Genomic DNA, 13,191 nt, shown 5'->3' with positions numbered 1-13,191 from the left:
CCAAAAATATCATAAAATTTTCCGAAAGAAAACATAAAAAAAGATTTATACATTTAAGAATTGGTAATAAATTGAATAATACTGATTAAAACAGGAACACAGACAAGTATGGAAAATCAGAAAAATGAGGACAAGAACAAAAATATTTAACATTTCATAAAAACAGAAACTGTGGAGGTAAAAAATACAAAAGGAAACTAACAGATCCTAAAAGTTAGAAAAAACGATGTAAAAATAAAGAAGCTCAGTTGCGGTTTTGGCTGGGGGACGGTGGCGCATGCCTGTAATCCTGGCACTTTGGGAGGCTGAGGCAGGCGGATCATGAGGTCAGGAGATCAAGACCATCCTGGCTAACAGGGTGAAACCCCATCTCTACTAAAACAATACAAAAAATTAGCTGGGCGTGGTGGCAGGTGCCTGTAGTCCCAGCTACTCAGAAGGCTGAGGCACTAAAATTGCTTGAACCTGGAAGGTGGAGGTTGCAGTGAGCTGAGATTGCACCACTGCACTCCAGCAAGGGTGACAGAACAAGACTCCATCTCAAAAAAGAAAGAAGGAAAAATTGGTAGTTGTTTAATATGTATTAAGATTTAGCTTTGCAAGATAGAAACATTTTAGCAATATGTTGCATTACAATGTCAAGATAATTAATATGACTAAACTGAATATTTAAAAATATTTTGTGGTAAATTTTGTGGTGTTTTTTGGACAAGCAAAAATAAACAATAATACCTAAAAGAGATAAAGAATTATGATTGTTTTAAATTATATTCAAATCCAAAAATGTTTCTACCACACAACAATTACATAGATTCAGAAATAAATAGGATGTTGAAATTACAAGAATTTTATGACTTCTCATCTACACAGGATTAGAAAACCATTCACAACAAACTTACACAACAAATATACACATTATTAAAAAAAATACAAGGATAACATTTATACAGGCAAACAAACATAGAGATAATTCTATCAGAAAAAGACGTATGGCTAATTCATATATGATTTTGCTCCACAATGTCTTAAATTGTATAAAGTTAAAATATTAGCACGCAGAATTATAATATATACTAAAAAATAAAAACACAATTAATGGATGTGTGGTAGCATACCCTAAAATATATAACATAAAAATATAAACTTCCAAAACAAAATTAAAACATAGAATGTAAAAGTGATTGGATACCATCAACTAGATCAATATATTCATTAACAAATCTCAGAAGAAGAATATGGGAAAAAAATAACACAGAGATTACTTGAAGATAAAAAAGGGTGAGAACTTCCCAAATTTTGATGTAATAAAAGGAAAAAATATTTCTAACCAATAATATTTGATTTAAATGTATTTCTCTTTAAAAAGATGAAAATTTAAAAATCCAACATAAAAGGTAAGGGTGTTAATCACCAGTAGCACAGTTCTACCAAAAAAAAATGGTACATGGTGGCCAGGCACCGTGCCTCATGCCTGTAATTTTAGTTTTAGGAGGCCAAGGCTGTCAGAACACTAGAGGCCAGGAGTTTCAGGTCAGCCTGAGTAATACAGTGAGAGTCTACATATAATAAGAACTGCTATAATGAGTCCATTTTGTTTAAAAATAAAATACTACTGGACAGCATCATAAACCATATATAAAATAAAGCTCTCTATTAAATGTAAGTATACAAATATAGAAATTTTTACTATCATAATGATGATGCATATAACTCTTAAAGCTATTCTGTAGAATATTTAAAACAGAATAAAAACCTGCATGTTAATACACAATATAAAATAATTTTAATAATAAACTGAAAAATATAGAGATATAATCTTTATATTCAATTGAAGTTGTCATGAGATATAAATATATTGTTTTAATTTTAAGATGTTTCATGTAAACTCCATGTTTTAAGATGATATGGTTTGGCCATGTCCCAACCCAAGATTCATCTTTAATTCCCACGTTATGGGAAGGACGTGGTGGAAGGTAATTGAATCATGGGGGTAGGTCTTTTCTGTGCTGGTCTCATGATAGTGAATAAGTCTCATGAAATCTGAAGGCTTTATAAGGCAGAGCTTTCCTGCACAAGATCTCTCTCTTGTCTGCCACCATGTGAGACATGCCTTTCACCTTCCACCATGATTGTGAGGTCTACCCAGTCACACAAATCTGTAAGTCCAATAAACCTCTTTCTTTTCTAAATTGCCCAGTCTCAGGTATGTCTTTATCAGTGGCATAAAAACAGACTAATACACAAGATGATTATGAAGATAATATTTATAGAAACTATGCAAAACAAGATATAAAAAATAATTGAAGCACATCACTACAAAATTAAAATGAAATTTAAGGCAATAAACCAACATATAAAAAATACCACTGAGGAACACATAAAACAATCACAATAAAAGTAGTAACTTCACTTTTAATAAATAATTTTAAATATAAATTAATTAAACTACTTAATAGAAAAAAATATAATCTCAGGACTTTGGGAGGCTAAGATGGGCTGATCACTGGATCTCAGAAGTTTGAGACCAGCCTCGGCAACACGGAAAAACTCTGTCTCAACCATAAATACAAAAAAAACTAGCTAGGTGTGATGCTACACACTTGTAACCCAGCTACCTGAGAGGCTGAAATGACAGAATCTTCTGAGTTTGAGAGATTGAGGCTGCTGTGAGCCATGATCACAACACTGCAAACCAGCCTGGTTGACAGAGCGAGACCTATCTCAAAAATAAATGAATAAACAAGTAAATAAATGAAATTATAAAAAGAAAAAATAAAATGCTTTAGTGGCTTAAGAAAAAGCAAACAATATGCTACCTACAAGGGACTCATTTTAGCATTGAGTCAAATAGGCTGAAAATTACATAGTGCAAAAACCTGTATTTTATGAAAATAGTAACTACACTTGGGTATTAGACATAATATATTTTAAGTCAAGTGCTAACGTGAGACAAACATTGATAGTATATATTGGTAAAATGGGTTGATTTACCACAAATTTATAACTATTATATCTATCTATCTATCTATCTATCTATCTATCTATCTATCTATCTGTATGTACATGTACAACATCAGGGCTCCAAAATATATAAAGCAAATATTGACAAAAGTAAAGCAAGAAATACATAACAACATAATAATTGTAGACATCAAGAGCCCATTTTCCATAATAGAAAATTCACATTAAACAAAAAATAAGAAAACAGAAAACCTAGACAATATTATAGACTGTATCAATTATTTTGCATATAGTTGAATACTGGAGATTGGATAACTTATAAAGAAATAATATTTATTTGGCTCACAATTTAGCAGACTGTAGAAAGTGTGCCAGCATCTGCTTCTGGTGAGAGTGTCACCAAGCTTACAGTCACGGTTGGAGGTGAAGAGTAACTGCACATATTACATGATGAGAGACAGAGCAAGTATGAGGTGAAGGAGCCAGGTTCTTCCAATAAACCTGCTTTCATTTGAATTAATGGAGTGTAAACATTTTCATTACCGAGAGGATGGTGCCAAGCTATCTATGAGGACTTTGCCCCCACGACCCAAACACCTCCCACCAGGTCTCACATCCAACATTAAAAATTACATTTAATCATAAGGTTTGGAGGACATGAACATCAAAACCATATTATAGACCAACTAGGTTTAACAGATGAGTAAAGAACTTTCCAGTCAAAAGCAAGAAAATACACAATATTCTTATTTGCAGATGGTGTATTCTGTTAGGACACATACTAAGTTTTATCAAATTTAAGAATGCCAGCTGGGTGGTGTAGCTCATGTCTATAATCCCAACATTTAGAGAGACCAAGGTGGGAGGATCACTTGGAGTTAAAAGTTTGAGGCCAGCCTGGGCAACTCTATCCCTACAAATAATCAAAGAATTATTCAGACATGGTACTTTATGTTTGTAGTCCCAACTACTTAAGACACTGAGGTGGAAAGATCACTTGAGCCCAGTAGGTTGAGGCTGCAGTGAGCCAAAATCATGACAGTACACTCCAGCCTGGGTGACAGAGTAAGATCCTGTATCTAAACAAAAACCACAACAAACACAACAATGACAAATTTAAGAAGACCAAAATTACATACTTTGTGTTGTCTGACCAAAACTGAATTAAACTAGAAATTAAAAGTAAAACTGAACAATATAAAAATAAAACACACTTTTCAACATATTTTTGTTCAGGAATCAAAAAAACATTAATTTTTCAAAATGTCAATACAACCTACAGTGGTAGACATATTCAATATAATTTTTATGGCCGGTGAGGTGGCTCACACCTGCAATCCTAGCACTTTGGGAGGCTGAGGCGGGTGGATTGCCTGAACTCAGGAATTCTAAACCAGCCTCGGCAACACAGTGAAACCCCGTCTCTACTAAAAATACAAAAATATTTAGCTGGGCATGTAATCCCAGCTACTCTGGATGTTGAGACAGAAGAATTGCTTGAACCTGGGAGGCAGAGGTTGCAGTGAGCTGAGATCGTGCCACTGCACTCCAGCCTGGGCGACACAGCAAGACTCCATCTCAAAAAATAATAATTTTTATATAAATCCAAATAGGGTTTTTTTAAGGAAACGTTTAAACTGTTAAAATTTTATTATGAACTATAGACAAACACTCATGAAAAACAACAGAGACCTTATATTTTCTGATTTTGAAACACATTAAAAGCAACAATAACAAAAACAATTTGGTACTGACACAAAGACAGATAAAGAGATGAAAGAACAGAGAGCCCAGAAATGAACCCTTCTGTATATGGCCAAATAATCTCCCACAAAATTAACATGAGCACACAGTAGAAAAAAGATAATCTCTTCAAAAAATTATGTTGAAAGCTGAATATCCATACCGATAAAATGAAGTTCGATTATTTCCCTATACCATATGTGAAATATCTTTTCATTAGACATAGGAAGATAACTTTTTTTTTTTTTTTTTTGGAGACAGAGTCTTGCTCTGTTGCCCAGGCTGGAGTGCAGCCCAGATGGAGTACAGCAGCGTGGTCTCGGCTCACTGCAACCTCTGCCTCCTGGGTTCAAGTGATTCTCCCACCTCAACCTCCTGAGTTGCTGGGATTAACATGCACGCCATCACACTCGGCTAATTTTTTTGTATTTTTTAGTAGAGACGGGGTTTCACCATGTTGGCCAGGCTTGTCTTGAACTCCTGTCCTTATGATCTGCCCACCTCAGGCTCTCAAAGCACTGGGATTACAGGCATGAGCCACCGTGCCCGACCAGATAACTTCTTAATCTCTTTAAAATATATAGGGAAAACATGACATTAGTCTTGGGGCCGTTTTCTTAGATATAAAATTAAATGCATGAGCATCAAAGAAAAAAACAAAAAATTTAACTACACTATACTTCAACATTCCTGCACATATAAATATTTAAAAGACGGATAATGCCTCCTAGAAAATGGGTGAAAATATTTACACATCACATGTGATAGGAGTCAATATTCAAAAACTATAAACTTTTAAAACCAAAAATAGCCGGGCATGGTGGCTCACACCTGTAATCGCAGCACACTGAAAGGCAGAGGCAGGTGGATCACGAGGTCAGGTGTTCCAGACCATCCTGATCAACATAGTGAAACTCTGTCTCTACTAAAAATACAAAAATGAGCCAGGCATGGTGGCACACACCTGTTATTTCAGCTACTCATGAGGCCGAGGCAGGAGAATCGCTTGAACCCAGGAGGCGGAGGTTGCAGGGAGCCGAGATCTCACCATTGCACTTCAGCCTGGGTGACAGAGCAAGACTTCATCTCTCAAAAACAAAAAAAACTGAACAATAAAATTGAATAACTTTATTTAGAAATAGACAAATTGAAATAAATTTTCATCAAAAATTTGAAAGGACACTCAAAACTAATTTGTAGAGAAATGCATAAAAGTCATAATAAAAAACAAAATCCCCTCACACTCATTTAAATGGCCACTATAAATTTTTTGAAAACACCACATCTGTTGATGATGCAATAAAAATAAAACCCTTGACCGGGCATGGTGGCTCAAGCCTGTAAACCCAGCACTTTGGGAGGCAGAGGTGGGCGAATCCCGAGGTCAGGAGTTTGAGACCAGCCTGACCAACATGGTGAAATCCTGTCTCTACTAAAAATACAAAAGTTAGTTGGGTTGATTGTCAGTGGAAAATAAAGATGCACCAATTATTTTATAATGTTATAAATGTACTTCAAATAATATAAATTATTAAATACAGTGATTCCATTTATGAATCTATCTCTAAAATATATAACATAGGACCTTGAAGACATATTTGATACAATGGAATATTATTCAGCCTTGAAAAAAAAATCATCACATTTGAAGATACACTTTGAGAATATTATACCAACTGAAATAAACCAGTAACAAAATGATGGATGTTATGATTTCACTTATATGAGATATGTAAGACAGTCACACTTGTAAAAACAGAAAGTGGAAAAGTGCTTCTCGAGAGCTAAAGAGAGCATAAAATGGGTAAATGTTATTTAATGGATATTGAGTTTTAGTTTTACAAGATGTAAAATTTCAAGAAGTCTTTTGCATAACAATGTGAATATACATGATATGCCTGAAACATACACTTTTTTTAAGACAATGTCTCAATCTGTCACCCAAGTTTGAGTACAATGGGACAATTATGGCTCACTGCAGCCTCACACTCCCAGCATCAAGTAATACTGACCCTCAAACTCTCAACTAGCTGGGACCACAGGTGCACACCACCATGCCTTGCTATTTCTTAGAAAAAAATATTTGTAGAGAGGGTGTCTCCATATTTTACACAGGTTGGTCTCAATCTTTTGGGCTCAAGCAATCCTCCTGTCCTGGCCTCTCAAAATCCTGGTTTTACAGAAGGGACCCACCACATTGCCTTGCCCTGACATATACATTTAAATAGATTTAAGAGGTAAATTATATGTTATGTGTATTTAAAACAATTATTTTTTAAAAAACTGGAGACAATACAGGATTATGAATCTTTTTTAAAAATTACCTTCAAATCACAAAAGAATTATTCTCACGCAAAGGAAGTATATATTCATCATTAAACACATGGTGAAAATAAGACTATTTCCAAGGCTACTAACTTAGACAAGATAAAACCAACATTGAAAATGAGCTAAGAGGCCAGGCAAGGTGGCTCACACCTGTAATCCCAGCACTTTCAGAGGCCAAGGTGGGCATTTCAACTGAGGTCAGGAGTTTGAGACCAGCCTGACCAACATGGAGAAATACCATCTCTACTAAAAAAAAAAAAAAAAAAAAAAAAATTAGCCAGGTGTGGTGGCACATGCCTGTAATCCCAGCTACTGAGGAGGCTGAGGCAGGAGAATCACTTGAACCTGGGAGACAGAGGTTGCAGTGAGTCAAGATCGTGCATTACACTTCAGCCTCGGCAACAAGAGTAAAACTTCCTCTCAAAGAAAAAAAAAAAGAGCTAAGAAAGAATATATACAAGGTATAACCAAAATTGGGGTCATATTTGTAGATATAAACACACACACACGTATATAATTTGATTGTGATAGACATGGCTCATTTATCTTTTAATTAAACTCCACATTAACTTAAAGTATACAAAACATAATATATAAGTAAAACCAACAGGCACAATAAACTGATGTTAGGAAACTTACACTACAAAAAACACTAATATAAAACTGCAACACAATAACAGAAATGTTTACTCATTACAACTAGTTGGCAACATTTATGTACATTAACAAATAATTTGTCTAGATAACTGCAATGTTTGACTGGAACTGTGCATTCATGGAAAGCAGGCATTTTAAATTACTGGCATCTGTAATCCCAGCACTTTGGGAGGCCGAGGCGGGCGGATCACGAGATCGGGAGATCGAGAGCACGGTGAAACCCCATTTATACTAAAAATACAAAAAATTAGCCAAGCGTGGTGTCGGGCGCCTGTAGTCCCACCTACTCAGGAGGCTGAAGCAGGAGAATGGTGTGAACCTGGGAGGCGGAGGTTGCAGTGAGCTGAGATCACGCCACTGCACTCCAGCCTGGGTGACAGAGCGAGACTCAGTCTCAAAAAAAAAAAAAAATTACTGGCATCTATTGCATGGCAATAAAATTTCAGAGAAAATGCAGTACAATCATAAATAGGAGATGCTAATGAGAAACTTTTAATAGATAAGCATTTAAAAGAAATTCATGTCAATTTTTATGTTTTAAATATATGCTATTTTTACACAAAATAAAACTACTGTAATCCAAGTTTAGAAGCAAAGAATAGCCTTACATTGCTAAATTATATATATATTTAGCAGAATATGGTTAGAGCCTCATATATAAAACAAATATTTGGGGAATAAATTATGTTATTTTGTTACAGGCTAACAAAAGTGGTTGAAAATTCTGTAATTCCCTTTTGCCTGCCTGCATATTAATTATCTAATTTAATTCAGGAACAACATGTAAATTCTAGTATATTGCCCTAAATGTCAGAATCTAAAATTACAGACAAATTTGAAGTAGAAAATAGAAAGTAAAAATTTATATGGAGAGTGGCATTAATAAGATATATAAAAAAAAAAAAAGTGACCTATTTGCTTATCTCCTGAGAGCAAGAAAATTTGTCACCCATTCCTGAGAACCAGGCATCATGGTTCACACCTGTAATGAAAACTACATGGTACATTACAGTTGAAGAATTGCTTGAGGTCAAAATATTAAGACTTGCCTGGATTATGTAGCAAGACCTCATCTCAAAAATAAATGCCTTTAAGAAAGCTCTGAGATCCAGGAAAGGAGTTGTGAAATTCTGCTAAAGCCCAAGATTCAAGGTAATTCTGTTTAGAAGGCAGGCCCCCATTCAGGTTGCAAACTACATGACTACTGTTTTTGGCTACAGACAAGAAAATGCTCCACCTAACTTGGTTCCACTGAGAATTTTGAAGTTACTCTGTAACCATCCCAAACTCTTCACAGCCACAGTCTTGGGAGCCGGCAGGCTGGGGGGGTCCTGCCCTTCCAGAGGCCTAGAGGAAGACCTCCATTTATAGCCATGATGGCAGGCCTCAGACCTTGGCCTTTCCTGTGGTCCCTGAAGCAGTTCCATGATTCAGTTCCAGCTCCCTGAGCCACAGTTCATGGCCAGTTCTGCCTATGTAGAAATCCAAAGTGACCTGGGAAAATCCTCTCTTGTACTGGGTGAAAGCCATGCTCATCCATATCCTGATATAAAGAACACCATATACAGACCTGACTGCAGAAACCTGCCCTTGGGTCTGCCCTTCAGAGCAAAGTCCTGAAGGATATTCACTCTGTCTAAAACTTAAATGACAATTACAACTATCCAAGCCCTGTTTAACAAGACAACTAAAAGTGGACCCTTGTGCAAACCCAGCAGACTTAAAACCAAGCTACAACCCCTCTTCACTACAAACCCAGAGGATATTCTATCACCCTGGGGGTACAACAAAAATAGATTTTTAGTTTCTGAAACCAGTTTATAAAATCCTGAAGAGGTGTTTGCTCCTTCAAATTTACAGACACCAATGCAATACTATTGTTTCTTATTGTCAATGCTTCTATTTTAACATAGCACTGAAAGTATGTGAAAGAAGTAGTCAAAACAAAAATTTAAAGTCTTAAAGTCACTGAAATTGAAGACCAATAAGTAAAACGTCACTGTTTGTAGATTATGTAATCTTATATATAAAAAAGTATATTAAAACCTCTTTAAACTAATGAATACACTCAGTTGATTAGCAAAATATGAAATTAACATACAATTATAAGTTATCATTTCATACACTTAAAACCATCTCTCTGATAAAATAGAGGAAAAAACATTCTTATTTACAATAGCAATAAAATAATCAATTTTAGAACAAATTTAACCAAGCAGCTCATAAATCTTTTAAGTGAAAGATATATCAATAAAAAAATTAGAGAGGACACAAATAAATTTAAAAATATTTTATTTCTATTGAAAGAATAAGTATTGTGAAACTGCCATATTATCTAAGGTGATCTCTAGATTCAATAAACTCCCCGTCAAAATTCCAGTTTTTCACAGTAATGAAAATTACAATCCTAAAATGTACATGAAACCACAATAAATTTTGAATAGCCAAAGCAATCTTGAGGAAAAAGAACAAAGCAGAAGGACATTATACTTTATCATTTCAAACTATATATATAGAGAGAGAGAGAGTGAGTCTTGCTCTGTCGCCCAGGCTAGAGTACAGTGGCATGATCTCAGCTCACTGCAACCTCTGGCTCCCAGATTCAAGCAATTCTCCTGCCTCAGCCACCCGAGTAGCTGGGATTACAGGTGCCCACCACTGAGCCCAGCTAATTTTTTTATTTTTAGTATAGATGGGGTTTCACCATGTTGGCCAGGCTGGTCTCAAATTCGTGACCTCGTGATTCACCCACCTTGGCCTCCCAAAATGCTGGCATTACAGGCATGAGACACCACGCATGGCCCAAACGATATTTCAGGGCTATAGTAATGAAAACAGGATGCCTGTTCCAGCCAGTGGAAACTGGACACAGCAGTAGAGTGGACACATCAGGTTATAAATGACCCTGTCTTCTTTGCTCAGTGTACTCTCATGGCAAAACTGCTGGCAAGTGTACTCTTTCTGCAGGAAGTAAAAACGGCCATATTAAATAAACAAAAAAAAAAAAGAAAGCAAGAAAAAAAACAAGATGAAATGAGCACAAAAACAAACAAACAAACAAAAACCCCTAATGAAACAGAAACCACTACTCTCGTGCAAAAAGAGAGGCCAGGCATGGTGGCTCACACCTGTAATCCCAGCACTTTGGGAGGCTGAGGTGGGTGGATCACCTGAGGTCAGGAGACCAGCCTGGCCAACATGATGAAACTCCATCTCTACTAGAAATACAAAAAATTAGCCAGTTGTGGTGGTGTGCACCTGTAACCCCAGTTACTCAGGAGCCTGAGGCAGAAGAATCACTTCAACCTGGGAGGCAGAGGTTGCAGTGAGCCGAGATCGCGCCATTGCACTCCAGCTTGGGCCACAAAAGCGAAACTCCTAAAACAAACAAACAACAAATTTAACATAGAATGTCTCAAAATTATGCAGATATCTATCTGTCCACAAAAACAAGAAAAAAAAAGTCAGATTGTATGCTCTTTTATATGCCATGAACAGTACTTTGGCTGTCACTGTAAACGTTAAGGAAGATCACTGAAGGGAGAGTTGAATTCTTAGAGATTTTATAAGCATAAGCAGAAGATGCCCCTGTGTGAGAGTATATTTTTTAAAAAATTTCAGGCTTTCCAGAAACTATTTCCTTTGGAACGCAGATTTCCAAATCACTTTAAAGACTGGCTTTCTTCTTGACGTTGGACCTCTCATCCAGGTCGTCTCTCGTATTCACTCTCACCTACCTGGGGGTTCATCCACCATCTCATGTCGCTTCATATTCCAGAGCTCTTTTTCTTTCTCCAGACAGATGATGAGGTCTGGCTTAGAGACAGCAATACCTGTTTTATTAAAAATAATTAACATGAATCTTGCTCATATTCTCCAATTACCAACTTAGTAATGTGCAAAGTAAAAGGGATATAATAGAATATTCTAATAAATTTATCCCATATACTAATTTATAACAGAAATTTTTAAATATTTACAGAATATTTTAATTTTGTAGGTTCTTAATTTCACTGCCTAGTACTACTGAAGCAAAAATTGGTAATGGCGCTTAAATTTTAAGGTGTGAATAACAATATTTTATGCCATTAAGGTTCTGAAATTACCACTAATCTAAAGTGAAAGACACAAATCAGCTCAGGAATGTGGAAATTTCAGGTCAGGATGAAACATCTTGAAGAAATTTTTTCTAAACAGACAAATCCCCAGGATTTTCTTGAAAACAGAAATAGGAAAGCATAAATTACCAGAAAACACACTACAAAAGAAAAATAAAAGCTTTAGTTTATATTAAAAATTTTGTATTAAAGTTATCCTCACCCAGGAAGGCCAGGTTTCTGTAGTTCTCTAACATCACATTCCTATATAAATTCTTCTGTGCAGTGTCCAGGCATTGCCACTCCTCCAGAGAGAATTCTATGGCCACATCCCTAAATGTCAACAGTCCCTGGAAAACACACACAAACACACATATTTACAAAGTGTCTATGGGCAGAATTTTTCATCTGACTCAAGGTAAAATCAGAAAGTGAATAGAACTGATTCTAACTTATAAGAGGGACTGAAATTATCCAATAAAATAATTGTCAAAACACAAACGTTTTCTAATGTATTCTCGAACTCTGAGAAAAGAGACTGGCATAATATCCAGAACATCAGTGTATATATGATACTTTTCTGAATGATAAAGTGTAAAAATGTACTAACATGTACATTTTTGAGTGCAGTATTTACATAATACTGAATGAGTTGTGTATATTTTTCAGATGAAAAAGACAGCTGTTAATAATTTTCAGACAAAATAAACATGTTGAGTTAGAAGGTACCACTCAAATTTAAATGTGTACAATAAACTGGACATCTCGTTAATGCAGATTATTTTTTCAGAAGATCTGAAATAAAGTCTGAGTTACTGAGTCTCTATCAAGCTCATTAGTAATGCAAATGTTTTGGCCCCAAAAGACTATTTTGTCAAACATCCAGTAAGTGGAAGAGTCTGTGTTTTTTTTCAGTTTTTCTGGCCTGTAAACAAAGATGAGAGCTTTCATTTACCTACAAAAGATAAATGCAAAGAATACCTTAAAAAAACAGGCAGCTGCCAATTAAGTGTGATGGTTTACGCACATCAGCTGCATAAAGATACTTAATGATGAAGAGAAAAATAACTCCATACGAAAAATTCTGTAAGAGAGCTTATGGAATTAACATCAACTGCACTAGGACAAGTTTTTATAGTGTGCTGATGCACGCAGGACACAGCATCACTACTGAGATATTACCCCCACTAAAGCAAATTACAGTCTGAATTTAGCCATAAGAAAATATCATTTTTATGGAAAGTCCAAGATACAGATATCTTCCATGTTCTACAATTTTTAATAGTGATTTTAAGTAGTCTTTTTTTAGCACCCTAATAAGCAGGTATCTCCCGATAGTTTTTTCAGAACTTTCTGGGTAATAAATGCCATCCTGTTTAAATGAGCATTTTCTTAATCGTGTAAT

General features: G+C 35.5%; 1 protein-coding gene across 1 annotated transcript in view; it reads right to left on the bottom strand.

The window, feature by feature from the left end:
• The window catches only part of LOC100455737 (zinc finger protein 726), a 28,605-nt gene that overhangs the window by 11,316 nt on the left and 4,098 nt on the right, over nucleotides 1-13,191 (bottom strand). The window contains 2 exon segments of the mRNA XM_009253096.4: nucleotides 11,427-11,522; nucleotides 12,010-12,136. Coding sequence (XP_009251371.4) covers nucleotides 11,427-11,522; nucleotides 12,010-12,136 — 223 coding nt within the window.

The sequence above is a fragment of the Pongo abelii genome, chromosome 20 (genome assembly GCF_028885655.2).
Source record: "Pongo abelii isolate AG06213 chromosome 20, NHGRI_mPonAbe1-v2.0_pri, whole genome shotgun sequence".
NCBI classification, from domain to species: domain Eukaryota; kingdom Metazoa; phylum Chordata; class Mammalia; order Primates; family Hominidae; genus Pongo; species Pongo abelii.
Note: the sequence above shows the minus strand (reverse complement) of the source record. Positions and strands in the feature narration are given on the sequence as shown.